The 23365-nt window shown below is 48.3% G+C and overlaps 1 protein-coding gene across 4 annotated transcripts in view; it reads left to right on the plus strand.

Annotated features, from left to right (window-relative positions):
- The window catches only part of LOC132817393 (rhotekin-like), a 146141-nt gene that overhangs the window by 109145 nt on the left and 13631 nt on the right, over positions 1-23365 (plus strand). For 3 of the 4 annotated variants that reach the window (XM_060827834.1, XM_060827825.1, XM_060827816.1), the window contains exons 10-11: positions 4685-4850; positions 12368-12475. In XM_060827834.1, the coding sequence (XP_060683817.1) occupies positions 4685-4850; positions 12368-12475 (274 nt within the window). The remainder of the gene's footprint in view (positions 1-4684; positions 4851-12367; positions 12476-23365) is intronic. The other variant, XR_009644876.1, reaches the window with a different exon arrangement.

Raw genomic sequence — 23365 nt, forward strand, 5'->3', positions numbered from 1 at the left:
CTGAGGCCCGGACAGATATCTTTGTGGCATTCTTATATACAGGTGAGGTGCCAGAGGACTGGAAGGTTGCTCATGTTGTTCCCCCTGTACAAGATGGGAAGTAGGGATATTCCAGGTAACTATAGACAAGCGAGCCTGACGTCGGTGGTGGGAAAGTTGCTGGAGAGGGTATTGAGGGATAGGATTTATTTATATTTAGAAAAGAATGGGCTTATCAGTGATAGGCAACATGGTTTTGTGCGGGGGAGATCGTGCCTTACCAACTTAATAGAGTTCTTTGAGGAAGTGACCAAGTTGATAGATGAAGGAAGGGCTGTTGATGTCATATACATGGACTTTACTAAGGTGTTTGATAAGGTTCCCACTGGTAGACTAATGGAGAAAGTGAAGTCACATGGTGTGCAGGGTGTTCTAGCAGGTGGATAAAGAACTGGTTGAGCAACAGGAGACAGAGAGTAGTAGTTCAAGGGAGTTTCTCGAAATGGAGAAAGATGACCAGTGGTGTTCCACAGGGGTCAGTGTTGGGGCCACTGTTGTTTGTAATATACATAAATGATCTGGAAGAGGGCACTGTTGGTGTGATCAGCAAGTTTGCAGATGACACGAAGATTGTTGGAGCAGCAGAAAGCATAAGGGACTGTCAGAGAATACAGGAGGATATAGATAGACTGGAGAGTTGGGTGGAGAAGGGGCAGATGGAGTTCAATCCAGACAAATGTGAGGTGATGTATTTAGGAAAGTCTAATTCTCGAGCGAATTATACAATGAAATGAAGAGCCTTGGGAAAAGTTGATGAGCAGAGAGATCTGGGAGTGCAGGTCCATTGTACCCTGAAGGTTGCTGCACAGGTGGATAGAGTGGTCAAGAAGGCATATGGTGTGCTTGCCTTCATTGGACGGGGTATTGAGTATAAGAGCTGGCAGGTCATGTTAAAATTGTACAAGACGTTGGTTCGGCCGCATTTAGAATACTGTTACAGTTCTGGTCGCCACATTACCAATAGAATGTGGACGCTTTGGAGAGGGTGCAGAGAAGGTTTACGAGGATGTTGCCTGGTATGGAAGGTGCTAGCTATGAAGAGAGGTTGAGTAGGTTAGGTTTGTTTTCACTAGAAAAAAGGAGATTGAGGGGGGACCTGATTGAGGTTTACAAAATCATGAAGGGTATAGACAGGGTGGATAGAGACAAGCTTTTTCTCAGGGTGAAGGATTCCATAATGAGAGGTCACGCTTTCAAGGTGAGAGGTGGAAAGTTTAAGGGGGATACAGGCAGCAAGTACTTCACACAGAGGGCGGTGGGTGTCTGGAATGTGTTGCCAGGCAGGCACGGTCGATTCACGGTAAAGGGATATAAATGTGTAGGAATTGACCGACAGGTTTAGACAGTACATTTGGATCAGCACAGCTTGGAGGGCCGAAGGGCCTGTTCCTGGGCTGTAAATTTTCTTTGTTCTTATAACCTTTTCCAACACTTTACCCACAACTGAAGTAAGGCTCACTGGTTTATAATTACCAGGGTTGTCTCTACTCCCCTTCTTAAATAAGGGAACAACATTTCCTCCAGACTGTCCTCCAGTCTTCTGCCACTATTCCCGAAGACAATGGTGACATAAAGATCAAATCCAAAGGCTCTGCAACCTCCTTCCTGGCTTCCCAGAGAATCCTGGGATATATCCCATCTGATTCTGGGGACTTGTCTATTTTCAAACTTTCCAGAATTGCAAACACTTCTTCCTTGTGAACCTCAATCCCGTCCAATCTAGTAATGTCCCGAATGACTCTCTCTACTCCCACGGCTGGCAGTGCATTCCACCCCCCCGCCCCCACTCTCTGTGTAGAGAATCTCCCTCTGACATCTCCCCTAAACCCTCCTCCAATTACCTTAATATTATACCCCCTAGTGATTGCCATTTCTGCCCTGGGAAAATGTCTCTGACTATCAACTCTATCTATGCCTCTTATCATCTTGTACACCTCTATCAAGTCACCTCTTCACTCCAATGAGAAAAGCCCTAGCTCCCTCAACCTTTCTTCATTAGAAATGCCCTCCAGTCCAGGCAGCATCCTGGTAAATCTTCACTGCACCTTCTCTAAAGCAGCTACATCCTTCTTATAATAAGGCGACCAGAACCGAACCCAATATTCCAAGTGTGGTCTAACCAGGGCTCTACAGAGCTATAACATAACCTCGCGGCTCTTAAATGCAATCCCCGTGCTAATGAAAGCCATACACACCATCCAGTTTCTTAACAACCCTATCAACTTGGGTGGCAACATTGAGGGATCTATGAAAGTGGACAGCAAAATCCCTCTGATCCTCCACACTGCCAAGAATCCTGCCTTTAACCCTGTAATCTGCGTTGAAATTCGACCTTCCAAAATGAATCACTTCACACTTTTCCAAGTTGAACTCCATCTGCCACTTCTCAGCCCAGCTCTGTATCCTGTCAATGTCCCGCTGCAGCCTACAACAGCCCTATGCATCATTCCACCCACCTTCGTGTCATCGGCAAATTACTAACCCTCCCTTTCACTTCCTCATCCAAGTCATTTATAAAAATCACAAAGAGCCACAGTCCCACAACAGATCCCTGAGGAACATCCCTGGTCACCGAACCCGAGGCTGAATACTTTCCATTTACTACCACCCTCCGTCTTCTATGGGTCAGCCAATTCTGTATCCAGACAGCCAGATTTCCCTGTATCCCACACCTCCTTACTTTGTGAATGAGCCTGCCATGGGTAAGCTTCTCAAACACCTTACTAAAATCCATTTATACCACATCCATTGCTCTAGCCACCTCCAGATGTTTTGTCACATCCTCAAAGAATTCAGTTAGGTTAGTGAGGCATGACCTTCCCCTCACAAAGCTATGCTGAAAATCTCTAATCAAACAATGTTTTTCCAAATAATCATAAATCCTGCCTCTCAGAATCCTCTCCAATAATTTGCCCACCACTGACATAAGATTGACTGGTCTGTAATTTCCAGGGTATGTAGATCTCATACACAAAATGTCGAATTTCCTGCTCCTCAGATGCTGCCTGACCTGCTGTGCTTTTCCAGCACCACACTCTCAACTCTGATCTCCATTATCTGCAGTCCTCATTTTCTCCTATTCCCTTTCTTGAACAAGGGAATAACATTTGCCTCCCTCCAATTATCTGGTCCTACTCTAGTTGACCGTGAGATGCAGCAATCTCTTCCCTTGCTTCCTGTAGTAACCTTTGGTCTATCCCGTCTGCCCCAGGGGATTTATCTATCCTTATGTTTTTCAAACTTTTCAGCACATCCTCCTTCTTAGCATCAGCCTGTTTGAGCAGATCCGCCTGTTTCACACTGTCCTGAAAACAACAATTTAGATAAATGTGAAGTGCTGCATTTTGGAAAGGTAAATCAGGGCAGGACTTATACAGTTAACGGTGTGATCATGTGGAGTGTTGCTGAACAAAGAGACCAGGGAGTGCAGGTTCATAGTTCCTTGAAAGTAGAGTCACAGTTGGTTAGGGTAGTGAAAAAGTGTGTTTGGTATGCTTTCCTTTATTGGTCAGAGTATTGTGTGCAGGAGTTGGGAGGTCATGTTGCAGCTGTACAGGACATTGGTGAGGCCACTGTTGGAATACTGAGTGCAATTCTGGTCTCCTTCCTATCGGAAAGATGCTGTGAAACTTGAAAGGGTTCAGAAAAGATTTACAAGGATGTTGCCAGGGCTGGAGGGTTTGAGCTACAGGGAGAGGCTGAACTGGCCGGGGCTGTTTTCCCTGGAGCGTCGGAGGCTGAGGGGTGACCTTATAGAGGTTATAAAATCATGAGGGACATGGATAGGGTAATAGACAAGAGTATGGTCTTTTCCCAGAATTAGAGGGCATAGGTTTAGGGTGAGAGGGGAAAGATACAAAAGAGACCTGAGGGGCAACATTTTCACACAGAGGGTGGTACGTGTATGGAATGAGCTGCCAGAGGATGTGGTGGAGACTGGTACAATTGTAGATTGCTCTGCTATAATGTGCTTTTCGTTAACACAATTGATGAATTGGGAATACTGTTTCTAAAGTGCAAAGTTTTAAAGCATGTATTAGTTATAACCTGATTCCAGTCCCATTAGTTTAAATGGTGCTGCTATTATGCGATTTTCTCTTAACACAGGATTGCGTAAGAATGGAACTGCATTATAACATTTAGAAGCATTGCTTTATGGGCAGAAATTTGCTTTCCTTACCTGGTCTGGCCTACATGTGACTCCAGACCCAGAGCAATGTGGTTGAGTCTTAACTGCCCTCTGGGTAACAAGGGCTGAACAATCCATACTGGGTGTGGCAGTGATGTCCACATCACATGGCCGAATAATAAAATAACTGAAGATTTTTGAGCTGAGGATACTACCCTGAGGGACTCCTGCAGATAGCTAAGATGACTGACCTCCAACAACCACAACCATCTTCCTATGTGTCAGGTATTAATTCTTCCCCACTTCCCCCTGCCCCCTCGCTCTGTCCCCATCTTCTCAAGGGCTGCCTGATAGCTGTTCCAAAAAAAAGTCAGATCAGCCTCAAATGTTATCTCTGTTTTTCTCCCTCCGCAGATACTGCCAGACGTACAGCACATCTCCCGCACTTTTTGGTTTTTGTTAAAGATTTCCAATGGAAGCAGCACCTAATTTAGGAATAAATTGTGTGTTTTGCAGGAGACCCGAATCCGAGCAACAGACAAAGACCCAAAGAGGAAAACTAATAGCATCTCAATCACCAACTGTTATGGAGCTGAGGAGGTGACACATACCTTGGTCTCAGAGTCTCAGGAGGAGATGTGCAGGTGGATGCAAGCTTTCTGGCAACACTTCTGTAACTTGAGTGAGTTTTAAACTACAACGTGCTGCATTGAATACAACGACAAGTGAGGCTGGAGGATTACAGTGTCACCTCCAGCCCATTATTCCACCAGTAACAACATAAACTGACAAATTATCATCCCTTTAGTTTTAAATTCATAATTGTGTTGCTGAAGTAACCTTGGTTGAGAGACTGTAATGAAATGTGAAGATTATAAAGATCTTGTTGCACATGGATATGAAGACGTTTGCCACCATCCAGGACAAAGCAGCCCCTGTTTGACTGGCAGCACATCCACACACATCCCCTCCCTCCCCCACCGACGCTCAGGAGCTGCAGTGTGTACCATCTACAAGATGCTCTGCAAACATTCACCAAAGATCCTTAGACAGCATCTTCAAACCCACAACCACTTCTATCTAGAAGGACAAGGGCAGCAGATACATGGGAGCACTACCCCCTGCATGTTCCCCTCCAAGCCCTCACCATCCTGGCTTGGAAATATATAGAACATAGAACAATACAGCACAGAACAGGCCCTTCGGCCCACCATGTTGTGCCGAACATCTATCCTAGCTTAAGCACCCATCCATGTACCTATCCAATTGCCGCTTAAAGGTCATCAATGATTCAGACTGCCACTCCCACAGGCAGCGCATTCCATGCCCCCACCACTCTCTGGGTAAAGAACCCACCCCTGACATCTCCCCTATACCTTCCACCCTTCACCTTAAATTTATGTCCCCTTGTAATATTCTGTTGTACCCGGGGAAAAAGTTTCTGACTGTCTACTCTATCTATTCCTCTGATCATCTTATAAACCTCTATCAAGTCACCCCTCATCCTTCGCCGTTCCAACAAGAAAAGGCCGAGAACTCTCAACCTGTCCTCGTACGACCTATTCTCCATTCCAGGCAACATCCTGGTAAATCTTCTCTGCACCCTCTCCAAAGCTTCCACATCTTTCCTAAAGTGAGGCGACCAGAACTGCACACAGTACTCCAAATGTGGCCTAACCAAAGTCCTGTACAGCTGCAACATCACCTCATGACTCTTGAATTCAATCCCTCTGCTAATGAACGCTAATACACCATAGGCCTTCTTACAAGCTCTATCCACCTGAGTGGCAACTTTCAAAGATCTATGAACATAGACCTCAAGATTCCTCTGTTCCTCCACCTTACTAAGAACCCTACCGTTAACGCTGTATTCCGCATTCTTATTTGTCTTTCCAAAATGGACAACCTCACACTTGACAGGGTTGAACTCCATCTGCCACTCCTCAGCCCAGCTCTGCATCATATCTAAGTCCCTTTGCAGCCAACAACAGCCCTCCTCACTATCCACAACTCCACCAATCTTTGTATCGTCTGCAAATTTACTGACCCACCCTTCGACTCCCTCTTCCAAGTCATTAATAAAAATTACAAACAGCAGAGGACCCAGAACTGATCCCTGCGGAACTCCACTTGCAACTGGGCTCCAGGCTGAATATTTACCATCTACCACCACTCTCTGACTTCGACCGGTTAGCCAGGTCTCTATCCAACTGGCCAAATTTCCCACTATCCCATGCCTCCTGACTTTCTGCATAAGCCTACCATGGGGAACCTTTTCAAATGCCTTACTAAAATCCATGTATACTACATCCACTGCTCTACCCTCATCCACATGCTTGGTCACCTCCTCAAAGAATTCAATAAGACTTGTAAGGCAAGACCTACCCTTCACAAATCCGTGCTGGCTGTCCCTAAGTAAGCAGTGACTTTCCAGATACTTATAATTCCTATCCCTCAGTACCCTTTCCATTATTTTGCCTACCACAGAAGTAAGACTAACTGGCCTGTAATTCCCGGGGTTATCCCTATTCCCTTTTTTGAACAGGGGCACAACATTCCCCACTCTCCAGTCCCCTGGTACCACCCCCGTTGACAGTGAAGACGAAAAAATCATTGCCAACGGTTCTGCAATTTCCTCTCTTGCTTCCCACATAATCCTAGGATATATCCCATCAGGCCCGGGGGACTTGCCTATCCTCAAGTTGTTCAAAATGTCCAACACATCTTCCTTCCTAACAAGTATCTCTTCTAGCTTACCAGTCCGTTTCACACTCTCCTCTTCAACAATACAGTCCCTCTCATTTGTAAATACTGAAGAAAAGTACTCGTTCAAGACCTCTCCTATCTCTTCCGACTCAATACACAATCTCCCACTACTGTCCTTGATCCTCGTTCTCGTCATTCTCATGTTTCTCACATACGCATAAAAGGCCTTGGGGTTATCCTTGATCCTATCCGCCAAAGATTTTTCATGCCCTCTCTTAGCTCTCCTAATCCCTTTCTTCAGCTCCCTCCTGGCTATCCTGTATCCCTCCAACTCTCTGTCTGAACCTTGTTTCCTCAACCTTATGTAAGCCTCCTTCTTCCTCTTTACAAGACATTCAACCTCCCTCGTCAACCAAGGTTCCCTCACACGACCATCTCTTTCCTGCCTGACAGGTACATACATATCAAGGGCACATCATATCTGTTCCTTGAAAAAGTTCCACATTTCAACGACATCCTTCCCTGACAGCCTATGCTCCCAATATATGCTCCTCAGATTCTGTCTTGCAGCATCGTATTTACCCTTCCCCCAATTGTAAAATCTACCCTGTTGTGCGCACCTATCTCTCTCCATGACCAAGGTGAAAGTCACAGAATTGTGGTCACCATCACCAAAATGTTCACCCACTAACAAGCCCATCACTTGTCCCAGTTCATTACCGAGTACCAAATCCAATATGGCCTCCCCTCTGGTTGGACAATCTACATACTGAGTTAGAAAAGCTTCCTGGACACACTGCACAAACACCGCCCCATCCAATCTACTTGATCTAAAGAGCTTCCAATCAATATTTGGGAAGTTGAAGTCACCCATGACTACGACCCTGTGGCTTCTGCACCTTTCCAAAATCTGTTTCCCAATCTGTTCCTCCACATCTCTGCTGCTATTGGGGGGCCTATAGTAAACACCCAACAAGGTGACTGCACCTTTCCTATTTCTGACTTCAGCCCATACTACCTCCAAAGGCAGATCCCCCTCAAACTTCCTTTCTGCAGCCGTTATACCATTTCTAATTAGCAATGCCACCCCCCCTCCTTTTTTACCACCCTCCCTAATCTTACTGAAACATCTGTAACCAGGAACCTCCAACAACCATTCCTGTCCCTCATCTATCCACGTTTCCGTGATGGCCACAACATCATAGTCCCAGGTACCGATCCACGCCTTAAGTTCACCCACCTTATTTCTGATACTTCTTGCATTGAAGTATACGCACTTTAGCCCATCTCTGTGTCCGCAAGTATTCCCTGTCAGTGCTACCTTCTCCACAGCCTCCCTACATTCTTGGACATCCTGAAACACAGCTAGCTTACTTGCTGGACTACAAGTCCGGATCCCATCCCCCTGCCAAATTAGTTTAAACCCCCCCGAAGAGTGCTAGCAAACCTACCCCCAGGATATTGGTGCCCTTCTGGTTCAGGTGCAACCCGTCCTGCTTGTACAGGTCCCACCTTCCCCAGAATGCAGTCCAATTTTCCAAATACCTGAAGCCCTCCCTCCTACACCATCCTTGCAGCCACGTGTTCAACTGTACTCTCTCCCTATTCCTTGCCTCACTGTCACCTGGTACCGGCAACAACCCAGAGATGACGACTCTGTCTGTCCTAGCTTTTAGCTTCCAGCCTAACTCCCTGAGCTCCTGAATGACCTCCCACCCCTCTTCCTACCTATGTCGTTGGTGCTGGGTCCATTGCTTTTTGTCATTTGTATACATTGTTTAGATGTGAACATAGTAGTTATAATCAGTAAGTTTGCAGATGACACCAAAATTGGAGGTGTAGTGGACAGCGAAGAGGGTTACCTCAGATTACAACAGGATCTGGATCAGATGGGCCAATGGGCTGAGAAGTGGCAGATGGAGTTTAATTCAGATAAATGTGAGGTGCTGTATTTTGGGAAAGCAAATCTGAGCAGGACTTATACACTTAATGGTAAGGCCCTAGGGAGTGTTGCTGAGTGGAGAGCTTGAAAGATATTAAAAGGACCTAAGGGTCTACTTTTTCACACAGAGGGAGGTTGGTGTCTGGAATGAGCTGCCAGAGGAAGTGGTGGAGGCTGGTACAATTGCAACATTTAAAAGGTATCTGGATGGGTATATGAATAGGAAGGGTTTAGAGGGATGTGGGCTGGGTGCTGGCAGGTGGGACTAGATTAGGTTGGGATAGCTAATGGCATTGATGAGTTGGACCGAAGGGTCTGTTTCTGTGCTATACACCTCGATGACTCTGTGACAATGACTGTATTGAGTCTCCTACTACTAGTGCTTTTCTATTCTTCCTTCCTTCATGAGCCCCAGAGCCAGGCTCAGTTCCAGGGACCTGGTCACTATGGCTTCTCCCTATAGGTGGTCTCCCCCTAACAGTATCCAAAATGGAGCCGCCACCGGGGATCCCTGCACTGCCTGCCGGTTCCCTTTCTATCCCCTGACTGTAACCCATCTACCGTTTTCCTGTACCTGAGGTGTGCCTACCTCCCTGTAACCTCTCCACCTCCTGAATGATCCGAAGTTCATCCAGCTCCAGCTCCAGTTCCCTAACTCTGTTTTCGAGGAGCTGGGGTTGAGTGCACTTCCCGCAGATGTAGCCAGCAGGGACACTAGTGGTGACCCTTACCTCCCACATTCTGCAGGAGGAACATTCCACTGTTCTGAATTCCCAAAGAGATGTAAACAAACCACTTCCCTTCCCAATCCGGTGATCATCTGTTTAGAGGAGATGACTGGGTGGGAGACACTACCTCAGTAGTGTTTCTGGTAACACAACTGCCCAAATATATGACTTCATTTACTCAGCAGTTCCATGTCCACTCCTGCTCAGCGTGGCCCCACCTACTCACAAGGTAAGTTATTTAAAGGATTTATTTACCTTCCCGGCCTCACTCTGATCGCTCACTGCAGAATGGGTGCTGCTAATTCCATAGGGTAAGTTATTTAAAGGAAGAACTTACCTTCCCACAGAAGGTGAGGATCAGGGGGTCTGTCCTGATGGTCTGGGCCGTACACACCACCTTCTGTCGTTTCTTACAGTCCGGGGCAGAGCTGTTACTGTATCAGGCCGTTATACACCCGGACAGTCTGCTCTCAATGGGGGATCTGTACAGGTTGGTGAGGGTCCTTATGGACGTGCTGAATATCCTGAGCTGCCTGAGGCTTGAACACTACCACCAACAGGTTCAGGAACAGCATCGTCCCGGCCGTGATTACACTGAGGGATGGACTCTCAAACCTGAAATAATGTTGATGGTGACCACACCTCGTCCATGTTGTGTACAGTGTAACCTGGACACCTAGCTCAGTGTGAATACCCGACCATCTGTATGACCATGGTTCCTGCTCACAAACACAGCTTTTCACTGGAATTAGGTGCATGTGGCAGCAATAAAACATATCCAATCAAATCAAAGGATAAAAACGGATTGCTGCGAGCGGAATGTTGGTAGCAGCAGGAATTTAACTGAAATAAAGTGCATCATTTGGAATATGTCAGAAGGCAGGAGAGAAGTCAGTGAATGGCAAAACATTAGAAAGCGATGAAGAGAGGCTGGAGACGTCTGGGTTAAGGGGGACCCTGATAGAGCTGTGGGCATGGATAGGGGTGGGGGGAGATTGAAAGCAGCTGTTCCCCTTCATTAAAGGATGAAGAACAAAGGGGCGTCATTTTAAAAAGGGAAGGCAGGAATGTGGGGGGTGGAGGGGGAGGGGGAGTTCAGGTGAGACACCTTACCATCTTTAAAACGTACGAGGATGAGGATGACAAATGTTATAAACATTCAAGGTAATTAAGGCAGAGAGTGGTTGTAGATGGAAAGTATTCTGCCTGGAGGTCAGTGTTGAGTGGGGTCCCACAGGGCTCGGTTCTTGGGGCCTCTGCTCTTTGTAGTTTTTATAAATGACTTGGATGAGGAGGTTGAGGGGTGGGTTAGTAAATTTGCAGATGACACTAAGGTTGGAGGTGTCGTCGATAGTATCGAGGGCTACTGCAGGCTGCAGCGCGACATAGACAGGATGCAGAGCTGGGCTGAGAAATGGCAGATGGAGTTCAACCTGGATAAATGTGAAGTGATGCATTTTGGAAGGTCGAACTTGAATGCTGAATATCAGATTAAAGTCAGAATTCTTGCCAGAGTGGCGGAACAGAGGGATCTGGGTGTTCAAGTACATAGATCCCTTAAAGTTGCCACCCAAGTGGATAGGGTTGTTAAGAAAGCATGTGTTGTTTAGGCTTTCATTAACAGGGGGATTGAATTTAAGAGCCACGAGGTTTTGCTGCAGCTCTACAAGTCTCTGGTGAGACCACACTTGGAATATTGTGTCCAGTTCTGGTCGCCCGACTATAGGCAAGATACAGAGGCTTTGGAGAGGGTGCACAGAAGGTTTAGCAGGATGCTGCCTGGACTGGAGGGCTTGTCTTATGAAGAAAGGTTGACTGAACTTGGAGTTTTCTCTCTGGAGAGAAGGAAGAAGAGAGGAGACCTGATCAAGGTGGACAGGAATGGATAGAGTCAATAGCCAGAGACTTTTACCCAGGGCAGGATTGATGGCTACGAGCAGTCATAGTTTTAAGATATTAGGAGAAAGGTATAGAGGGGACGTCAGAGAAAGTTTCTTCACGCAGAGAGTTGTGAATGCATGGAATGCGTTGCCAACGGTGGTGGTGGAAGCTGAGTCGTTAGGGACATTTAAGTGACTGCTGGACATTCACATGGCACAACATGGTGGGTTGAATGGCCTGTTCTGTGCTGTACCTTTCTATGTTCTATGTTATGGGCTGAATGCTGGTAAGTGAGATGATTGTAGATTTATGGGCGGCATGGTGGCACAGTGGTTAGCACTGCTGCCTCACAGCACCAGAGACCCGGGTTCAATTCCCAATTCAGGCAACTCTCTCATGGTGCACGTTTTCCCCGTGTCTGTGTGGATTTCCTCCGGGTGCTCAGGCTTCCTCCCACAGTCCAAAGATGTGTGGGTCAGGTGAATTGGCCATGCTAAATTGCCCGTAGTGTTAGGTAAGGGGTAAATGTAGGGGTATGGGTCGGTGTGGACTTGTAGGGCAGAAGGGCCTTTTTCCATACTATAAGTAATCTAAAACCTTTCCTATTTACCGTAGTACAGACCTGATGGGCCAAAGGGCCTCTTTTCTACTTTTTGAATTATGATTCTAACGCGAGACTTGTAGAATTTCTTCTGTTTCAGATCTTTAGTCCATTCAGTATCTCCTCAGCATTCCTTCCTGGTAAAGACTTAGATGAAGTATATTTTGTTCTGAAATCTTTGTCCCTCGCTGATCCCTCTCCTGTTTACTATTTGAGCTGTTTGGGACCGAGAGCAGACTTTGGGATTTGGTCTGAAGTTGTGGGTACTGCCTTCCCTGCAGTGTCCTTGTTGAGGTGGTGTTTGTCTGTGGGATGGGTCACTCACTGTTATTGTCCTGCAGGTGCATGGAAACAATGCTGCGATCAATTAATGAAAATTGATATTGTATCTCCACGGAAACCAGCAGGAACGATGGCGAGGCAAGGCGTCTCACTTTACCACCAGATGGGTATGAAATCTCAACGTTACTGCAAACATTTCTGATGAAATTGTTTTCAAGTTTAACCCTTTGCTATTGGCTCTGACCAAGGCTGGCTCTCCTCGTCGTTTATGACGATCAATATCGAACAGCTCAGCAAGCTCTCAGTGAGGGGGGTGGGGTGGAGGGGGGGTGGAGTGGGGGTGGGTGGGGGGGTGGAGTGGGGGTGGAGTGGGCGGTGGGTGCGGGTGTGGAGTGGGCGGTGGGTGCGGGTGTGGAGTGGGCGGTGGAGTGGGGGGTGGGGTGGGGGGGATGGAGTGGGGGGTGGGGTGGGGGTGGAGTGGGGGGGATGGAGTGGGGGGGTGGGGTGGGGTGGGGACAGTGCAGAGAGGTACATGGTGATGCACTTTGCTGAGATAATACTGAAAGACAAGGGGGTAAATTCTAACAGCAGAAAGTGTGGTGCTGGAAGAGCATGGCAGGTCTGGTACCATTCGAGGGGCTGGAGAGACAACGTTTCAACCATATACTCTTCATTGGGTGGGGGGGGGGGGGGGGGGGTGGAACGGCAGGAGATAAATAGGAGGGGTTGGGGCTGGGGCAAACAGAGAACATGACAGCGCAGTAGAGGCTCTTCAGCCCTCGATGTTAACATAGAACAGTACAGCACAGAACAGGCCCTTCAGCCCACGATGTTGTGCTGACCACTGACCCTCATGTATGCACCCTCACATTTCTGTGACCGTATGCATGTCCAGGAGTCTCTTAAATGTCCCCAATGACCCTGCCTCCAAAACTGCTGCTGGCAACACACTCCATACTCTCACAACTCTCTGTGTAAAGAACCCGCCTCTGACATCCCCTCTATACTTTCCTCCAACCAGCTGAAAGCTATGACCCCTCGTGTTAGTCATTTCTGCCCTGGGAAATAGTCTCTGGCTATCGACTCTACCTATGCCTCTCATTATCTTGTTTACCTCAATTAGATCCTCTCTTCTCCTCCTTTTCTCCAATGAAAAAAGTCCGAGCTCAGTCAACCTCTCCTCATAAGATAAGCCCTCCAGTCCAGGCAGCATCCTGGTAAACCTCCTCTGATCCCTCTCCAAAGCATCCACATCTTTCCTATAATAGGGCGACCAGAACTGGACGCAGTATTCCAAGCGCGGTCTAACCAAAGTTTTATAGAGCTGCAACAAGATCTCACGACTCTTAAACTCAATCCCCCTGTTAATGAAAGCCAAAACACCATATGCTTTCTTAACAACCCTGTCCACTTGGGTGGCCATTTTAAGGGATCCATGTACCTGCACCCCAAGATCTCTCTGTTCCTCCACACTGCCAAGAATCCTATCCTTAATCCTGTACTCAGCTTTCAAATTCGACCTTCCAAAATGCATCACCTCGCATCTATCCAGGTTGAACTCCATCTGCCACCTCTCAGCCCATCTCTGCATCCTGCCAATGTCCCGCTGCAGTTTACAACAGCCCTCTATACTGTCAACGACACCTCCAACCTTTGTGTCATCTGCAAACTTGCTGACCCATCCTTCAATCCCTCATCCAAGTCATTAATAAAAATGACAAACAATAGAGGCCCAAGGACATAGCCCTGTAGAACACCACTCTCCACAGACTTCCAGGCAGAATATTTTCCTTCTACTACCACTCGCTGTCTTCTGTTGGCCAGCCAATTCTGTATCCAGACAGCTATGTTCCCCTGTATCCCATTCCTCCTGACCTTCTGAATGAGCCTACCAAGGGGAACCTTATCAAATGCCTTGTTGAATTCCATATACACCACATCCACAGCTTGACCCTCATCAACTTTTCTAGTCACATCCTCAAAGAACTCGATAAGGTTTGTGAGGCATGACCTGCCCCTCACAAAGCCGTGCTGACTGCATTTAATCAAGCCATGCTCTTCCAGATGGTCATAAATCCTATCCTTCAGAATCCTTTCTAACACCTTGCAGACGACAGGCGTGAGACCGACTGGTCTGTAATTGCTGGGGATTTCCCTATTTCCTTTCCTGAAGAGAGGAATTACAGTACAGTAATGTTATACTGATCTGTGTAACTAATTGGATGCCCATCTAACCTACACTATTCCATTCTCATCCAGATATCCATCCAATACCCTGAAAGTTGGTGAGTCTATTCCTATTACAGGCAGAGCGATCTACACCCCTACTACTCTCTGACATCTGTCTTATATCTATCAACCCTCAATATAAAGAATCATAGAATCCCTACAGTATGGAAACAGGCCCTTCAGCCCAACAAATCCACACCAACCCTCCGCAGAGTAACCCACCCCGACCCATTCCCCTACTGTGTGATACTATAGTTACCCCTGACTAATGCCCCTAACCTACACATCCCTGATCACCACAAGCACTTTTAGCATGGCCAATTCACCGGACCTGCACATCCTTGGACTGTGGGAGGAAACCGCAGCACCCGGAGGAAACCCACACAGACACGGGGAGAATGTGCAAACGCCACACAGACAGTTGCTTGAAGCTAGAATTGAACCCAGGTCCCTGGCGCTGTGAGACAGCAGTGCTAACCACTGTACCACCATGCCGCATATGTTTCCTTGTGGTAGCCACCACCATCCAAGAGAAAAGGCTCTCCCTGCCCACCCTATCTAACCCTCTGATTATCTTATATGTCTCTATTAAGTCACCTCTCAACCTTCTTCTCTCTAACGAAAACAGCCTCAAGTCCCTCAGCCTTTCCTCGTAAGACCTGCCCTCCATACCAGGCAACATCCGAGTAAATCTCCTCTGCACCCTTTCCAAAGCTTCCACATCCTTCTTATAATGTGGTAACCAGAACTGTACACAATACTCCAAGTGCGGCCACACCAGAGTTTTGTACAGCTGCAGCATAACCTCATGGTTCCAGAACTCGATCCCTCTATTAATAAAAGCTAAAACACTGTATGCCTTCTTAACAACCCTGTCAGTCTGGGTGGCAACTTTCAGGATCTGTGTACCTGGACACCGAGACCTCTCTGCTCATCTACACTACCCAGAATCTTACCATTAGCCCAGTACTTTGCATTCCGGTTACTCCGACCAAAGTGAATCACCTCACACTTTTCTGCATTAAACTCCATTTGCCACCTCTCAGCCCAGCTCTGCAGCTTATCTATGTCTCTCTGTAAACTACAACATCCTTCATCACTATCCACAACTCCACCGACCTTAGTGTCGTCTGCAAATTTACTAACCCACCCTTCCACGCCCTCATCCAGATCGTTTATAAAAATGATGAACAGCAGTGGACCCAACACTGACCCTTGTGGTACACCACTGGTAACTGGACTCCAGGATGAACATTTCCCATCAACCACCACCCTCTGTCTTCTTTCAGCAAGCCAATTACTGATCCAAACTGCTATGTCTCCCACAATCCCATTCCTCTGCATTTTGTACAATAGCCTACTGTGGGGAACCTTATCGAACACCTTGCTGAAATCCATATACATCACATCAACCGGTTTACTCTCATCTACCTGTTTGGTCACCTTCTCAAAGAACTCAATAAGGTTTGTGAGGCACAACCTACCCTTCCCAAAACCATGCTGACTATCCCTAATCAAATTATTCCTCACTACATGATTATAAATCCGATCTCTTATAACCCTTTCCAACACTTTACCCACAACCGAAGTAACGCTCATCGATCTATAATCCCCAGGGTTGTCTCTACTCCTCTTCTTGAACAAGGGGACAACATTTGCTATTGTCAGTCTTCCTCCTTGTGAACCTCAATCCCGTGTAGTCTAGTAGCCTGTATCTCAGTATTCTGCTCAACTACATTGTCATTTTCCAGTGGGAATACCAATGAAAATTATTCATTTAGGGCTTCTCCAATCCCCTCAGACTCCACGCACAACTTCCTGTTACTGTCTTTGATTGGCCTTAATCTTACTTGAGTCATTCTTTTCTTTCTGATATACCTACAGAAAGCTTTAGGGTTTTCCTTGATCCTATCTGCCAATGACTTCTCATGTCCCCTCCTGGCTCTTCTTAGTTCTCTCTTTAGGTCTTTCCTGGCTACCTTGTAACTCTCAAACACTCTAACTGAGCCTTCACTTCTCATCCTAACATAAACCTTCTTCTTCCTCTTGACAAGAGATTCAACATCTTTAGTAAAGCATGGTCCCCTCACTTGACCACTTCCTCTCTGCCTGACAGGTACATACTCAATAGATGAGTCCTCAAACGTCATTTCAGCCATCGTAATACTGTCCTTGACTAACAATGCCACACCTCACCCTCTTTTACCATCTTCTGTGTTCTTACTGAAACATCTAAATCCTGGAACCTTTCAACAACCATTCCTGTCCCTGCTCTATCCATGTCTCCGAAATGGCCACAACACCGAAGTCCCAGGTACCAACCCTTGCTGCAAGCCCACCCACGTTATTCCGGATGCTCCGGAAGGTAGTTGGGAATGCGATAGGTAGATAAAGGTCTGGATAATGTTGATATGTTGGAGAAGAGGGTGGAGTGGGTAGGTGGGAAGGAAGATGGACAGGTCAAGAGGACGTTGCCAAATTGGAAAGTTGGATCTGGGATAAGGTGGGGGAGGGAAGATGAGGAAACTGATGAAATCAACATTGATCCGGTGTGGTGTGATGGTCCTAAAGGGGTAAATTCTGAAGGTAGGGGAGGAGAACCAGAGGGAGCTGGGTGTATGTACGCACAGAGCATTGAAGGTGGCAGGACAGGGAGGGAGAGCAGTTCATCAACCAGACAGTGTCCTGAACCTGAATAATAGGGGCATCGTCTCCAAGGGCACAGAGGTGATACTGAACTTGTACAAAACACGTGTTCGACGTCTGCGGGAGCATTGTGTACAGTCCTGGGTGCCACATTCTGGGGAAGATGTGAATGTGTTAGAAAGAGAGAGAGAAAGAGAGAGTGGGGGGGAGAGAGAGAGAGAGAGAAAGAGAAAGGGTCATAGATCAGAGCTTTAGGGAAGTAGTTACTCCGAAAGTTCAAGATAGATGGGTGACAGTGAGGGGGAGTGGGAGGAGGAAGCCAGTGCAGGGACCCCCTGCGGTCATTCCCCTCAAGAACAAGTATACCGTTTTGGATACTTGTGGGGGGGATGACTTACCAGGGGCAAGCAACGAGGTTCAGGCCTCTGGCACGGAGCCTGGCCCCGTTGCTCAGAAGGGAAGGGTGGAGAAAGGTAGAGCGATAGTTCTTGGGGACTCGATAGTGAGGGGTACAGACAGACGGTTTTGTGGGGGCGACAGAGACTCACGTTTGGTATGTTGCCTCCCAGGTGCAAGGGTACGTGATGTCTCTGATCGTGTTTTCCGGGTCCTTAAGGGGGAGGGGGAGCAGCCCCAGATCGTGGTCCACGTTGGCACCAACGATATAGGTAGGAAGAGGGGTGAGGATGTCAGACAGGCTTTCAGGGAGCTAGGTTGGAAGCTCAGAGTTAGAACAAACAGAGTTGTAGTCTCTGGTTTGTTACCCGTGCCACGTGATAGAGAGTCGAGGAATAGGGAGAGAGAGCAGTTAAATGCGTGGCTACAGGGATGGTGCAGGAGGGAGGGATTCCGGTTTCTGGACAACTGGGGTTCTTTCTGGGGAAGGTGGGACCTCTATAAACAGGATGGTCTACACCTGAACCTGAGGGGCACCAGTATCCTTGGGGGGAGGTTTGCTAGTGCTCTTTGGGAGGGTTTAAACTAACTCCGCCGGGGCATGGGAACCAGGACTGTAGCTTTAGGGTACAGGACCTTGAGTGTAGGGAGGTTATGAATAATGCAGCGATCTCGAAGGAGGGTGCCTGTAACCAGAAAGGTGGATTGAAGTGTGTATACTTCACTGCCAGAAGTATAAGAAATAAGGTAGGTGAACTTGCAGCGTGGGTTGGTACCTGGGACTTCGATGTTGTGGCCATTACAGAGACGTGGATAGAACAGGGACAAGAATGGCTGTTGCAGGTTCCAGGGTTTAAATGTTTTAGTAGGATCAGACATGGGGGTAAAAAAGGGGGAGGTGTGGCATTACTTGTCAAAGATAGTATTACAGCAGTGGAATGGACGATGGAAGAGGACTTGCCATCTGAGGTAGTTTGGGCTGAGGTTAGAAATAGGAAAGGTGAGGCCACCCTGTTAGGAGTTTTCTACAGGCCTCCTAATAGTCCTAGAGAAGTAGAGGATAATATTGCGAGGATGATTCAGGAAAAGAGTGAAGGTAGTAGGGTGGTTGTAATGGGGGACTTTAACTTCCCAGATATTGACTGGGAGAGCTATAGCTCGAGTTCATTAGATGGGTTGGTGTTTATCCAATGTGTGCAGGAGGGTTTCCTGACACAATATGTAGACAGGCCAACAAGAGGGGAGGCTATACTGGATTTGGTTCTAGGTAATGAACCAGGCCAGGTGTTAGACTTGGAGGTAGGTGAGCACTTCGGGGACAGTGACCACAACTCGGTGACTTTTACTTTAGTGATGGAGAGGGATAAGTGTGCGCCGCAGGGCAAGAGTTATAGCTGGGGGCAGGGAAATTATGATGCAGTGAGGCATGACTTAGGATGTGTGGATTGGAAAAACAGGCTTCAAGAGAAGAACACTAATGAGATGTGGGGATTGTTCAAGGAGCAGCTACTACGTGTCCTCGATAAGTATGTACCAGTCAGGCATGGTGTAAAGGGCCTTGTGAGGCAGCCGTGGTTTAGTAAGGAATTGGAATCCCTTGTGAAAGGGAAGAGGGCGGCCTATGTAAAGATGAGGCGTGAAGGTTCAGTTGGGGCGATAGAGAGTTATAAGGTAGCCAGGAAGGATCTAAAGAGAGAGCTAAGAGCAGCAAGGAGGGGACATGAAAAGTCTTTAGCTGGTAGGATTAGGGAAAACCCAAAGGCTTTCTATAGGTATGTCAGGAATAAAAGGATGACTAGGGTAGGTATCGGTCCTGTCAAGGATAGTAGTGGGAAGTTGTGTGTGGAGGCAGAGGAGATTGGAGAGACACTAAATCAATACTTTTCATCAGTATTCACTCAGGAACAGGACACTGTTGCTGATGTGAATATGGAGTCACAAATGATTAGAATGGATGCCCTGGAAATATGCAGGGAAGAGGTTCTGGGAATATTGGAGAGGATGAATATAGATAAGTCTCCTGGGCCTGATGGCATTTACCCCAGGATCCTATGGGAAGCTAGGGAGGAGATAGCAGAGCCATTGGCCTGGATTTTTATGTCGTCATTGTCAACGGGAATAGTACCAGAGGACTGGAGGATAGCGAATGTGGTCCCCTTGTTCAAGAAAGGGAGTAGGGATAGCCCTAGTAACTATAGGCCAGTGAGTCTGACTTCAGTGGTGGGCAAAGTCTTAGAGAGAATGGTAAGGGATAAGATTTATGAACATCTGGATAGGAATAACGTGATCAAGGATAGCCAGCATGGTTTTGTGAAGGGCAGGTCGTGCCTCACAAACCTTATTGAGTTCTTTGAGAAGGTGACTAAGGAAGTGGACGAGGGTAAAGCAGTAGATGTTGTGTATATGGATTTTAGTAAGGCGTTCGATAAGGTTCCCCATGGTAGGCTAATGCTAAAACTACGGAGGTATGGCATTGAGGATACATTAGAGGTTTGGATTAGGAATTGGCTGGCTGGAAGGAGACAGAGGGTAGTAGTTGATGGACTATGTTCATCTTGGAGTGCAGTTACTAGCGGTGTACCACAAGGATCTGTTTTGGGACCATTGCTTTTTGTTATCTTTATAAATGATCTAGAGGAAGGGCTTGAAAGCTGGGTAAGCAAGTTTGCGGATGACACAAAAGTCGGTGGAGTTGTGGATAGTGAGGAAGGAAGTGGTAGGTTACAGCGGGATATAGATAAGTTGCAGAGCTAGGCAGAAAGGTGGCAAATGGAATTCAATGTAGCTAAGTGTGAAGTCATTCACTTTGGTAGGAGTAACAAGAAGATGGATTACTGGGCTAATGGTAGGCTACTTGGTAGTGTGGATGAGCAGAGGGATCTTGGTGTCCATGTACACAGATCTCTGAAAGTTGCCACCCAGGTAAATAGTGCTGTGAGGAAGGCATATGGTGTACTGGGCTTTATTGGCAGAGGAATTGAGTTCCGGAGTCCTGAGGTCATGTTGCAGTTGTATAAGACTCTGGTGCGGCCTCATCTGGAGTATTGTGTGCAGTTTTGGTCGCCATACTATAGGAAGGATGTGGAGGCACTGGAACGAGTGCAGAGCAGGTTTACCAGGATGTTGCCTGGAATGGTAGGAAAATCTTATGAGGAAAGGCTGAGGCACTTGGGGCTGTTCTCATTGGAGAAGAGAAGGTTTAGGGGAGATCTGATAGAAGTGTATAAGATGATTAGGGGTTTAGATAGGGTAGATACTAAGAACCTTTTACCGCTAATGGAGTCAGGTGTTACTAGGGGACACAGCTTTAAATTAAGGGGTGGTAGGTATAGGACAGATGTTAGGGGTAGATTCTTTACACAGCGGGTTGTGAGTTCATGGAATGCCCTGCCTGTAGCAGTGGTGGACTCTCCCTCTTTATGGTCATTTAAGCGGGCATTGGATAGGCATTTGGAAGTTATTGGGCTAGTATAGGTTAGGTAGGATTCGGTCGGCGCAACATCGAGGGCCGAAGGGCCTGTACTGCGCTGTATCCTTCTATGTTCTATGTTCTATGAAAGAGAGAGAGAGAGAGGATTTACACAAATAGTTCCAGGAACGAGAGCCAGCAGTGAGCAGGACAGACTGGAGGATGAGAGAAGAAGGCTGACTGGAAAATTGACAGAGATTTTTAAAATTATGGACTGGACAGATTAGATCAGGAGAAGGTGTTCCTGCTCATGAGGGTGTGAGTGACGGAGGGGGTGTGAGTGACGGGGGTGTGAGTGTGAGTGACGGGGGTGTGAGTGTGAGTGACGGGGGTGTGAGTGTGAGTGACGGGGGGGGTGTGAGTGACGGAGGGGGTGTGAGTGACGGGGCGTGTGTGAGTGTGAGTGTGAGTGACGGAGGGGGGTGTGAGTGTGAGTGACGGGGGGGTGTGAGTGACGGGGGTGTGAGTGTGAGTGTGAGTGATGGCGGGTGTGAGTGTGAGTGATGGCGGGTGTGAGTGTGAGTGACGGGGGTGTGAGTGTGAGTGACGGGGGTGTGAGTGTGAGTGACGGGGGGTGTGAGTGACGGGGGGTGTGAGTGTGAGTGACGGGGGTGTGAGTGCGTGCTCCCTGCTCTGTGGTTCTGATGGGTCTCTCTGTCTCTCTCTCTCTCTCTCTCTCTGGTGTCTGGTGTTTTCTCCTGCTGGCCGGTTGCTGGGCAGTGTCTCCTCGTCCTTCCCCATGCCAGGGTCTCCTTCTCCAGGATAGTGCAGTGGCTGCAGAGATCCAGACACTACTGTCCTCCTATTACAGTCACAGGTGAAGTAACTGTGTATTCAGTCTCACTCTCCCACAGGGAGAGAGCCAGAGCTGCTTCCCCATACCTGGGGCCAAAAGCACAGCACGCTGCCATCTTACTGCCTTCTCTCAGAAACGGCCAGAATTTCAAAACCAGCTCTTACATTTCCCTTCAACTTTGTCTGAGAAAGGAACAAACATATAGACCGTCACAGATGTGTCTCCCTCCTCGTCACAGATGTGTGTCCCTCCTCGGTCACAGATGTGTGTCCCTCCACCGTCACAGATGTGTGTCCCTCCTCGGTCACAGATGTGTGTCCCTCCACCGTCACAGATGTGTCTCCCTCCACCGTCACAGATGTGTGTCCCTCCTCGGTCACAGATGTGTCTCCCTCCACCGTCACAGATGTGTGTCCCTCCTCGGTCACAGATGTGTGTCCCTCCACCGTCACAGATGTGTGTCCCTCCTCGGTCACAGATGTGTCTCCCTCCTTTCTGTGAACATTTGATCCTGTATTGTTGGTGTTAATGTTTTTTCCTGATTGAATTCAGTCACTTTCCCTCTGCCCTGACTGTCTGTCACATCAACTGCGTTCTCTGTTACTGAGCTTTATTACTATCTAGCTCAATCTTTAACTGCATTTCATCATTCTGGCCAATAAGTGGTCTTTGTAACTGTGCATGTTCATCCGTGTTGAGGTGTATATCAGAGGGAGCAGATATCCTGAACACAGCTCCTGGGTCGCAGCCTTGTATTCTGGTCAGCAGTCTGAGACAGCCATTTACAACAACCTTTGTCCCTTTGTCCCTCAGTCACATACGTTCACCCCGACACCACCTCAAAACGTTCACCCCGACACCACCTCAAAACGTTCACCCCGACACCACCCCGACACCACCCCACCACCCCGACACCACCCCGACACCACCCCGACACCACCCCACCACCCCGACACCACCCCACCACCCCGACACCACCCCGACACCCCCCCACCCCGACACCACCCCCCCACCCCGACACCACCCCACCACCACCCCGACACCACCCCGACACCACCCCCACACCACCCCACCACCCCGACACCACCCCACCACCCCGACACCACCCCGACACCACCCCGACACCACGACACCACCCCGACACCACCCCGACACCACCCACACCGACACCACCCCGACACCACCACCACCACCCCGACACCACCCCGACACCACCCCGACACCACCCCGACACCCCGACACCACCCCGACACCACCCCGACACCACCCCGACACCACCCCGACACCACGACACCACCCCGACACCACCCCGACACCACCCCGACAACCCACACCACCCCCCACCCCCGACACCACCCCACCACCCCGACACCACCCCACCACCCCGACACCACCCCGACACCACCCCGACACCACCCCGACACCACCCCACCACCCCCCCGACACCACCCCGACACCACCCCGACACCACCCCACCACCCCGACACCCACCCCACCACCCCGACACCACCCACACCACCC

Source organism: Hemiscyllium ocellatum, chromosome 1, assembly GCF_020745735.1.
Source record: "Hemiscyllium ocellatum isolate sHemOce1 chromosome 1, sHemOce1.pat.X.cur, whole genome shotgun sequence".
Taxonomy (NCBI): domain Eukaryota; kingdom Metazoa; phylum Chordata; class Chondrichthyes; order Orectolobiformes; family Hemiscylliidae; genus Hemiscyllium; species Hemiscyllium ocellatum.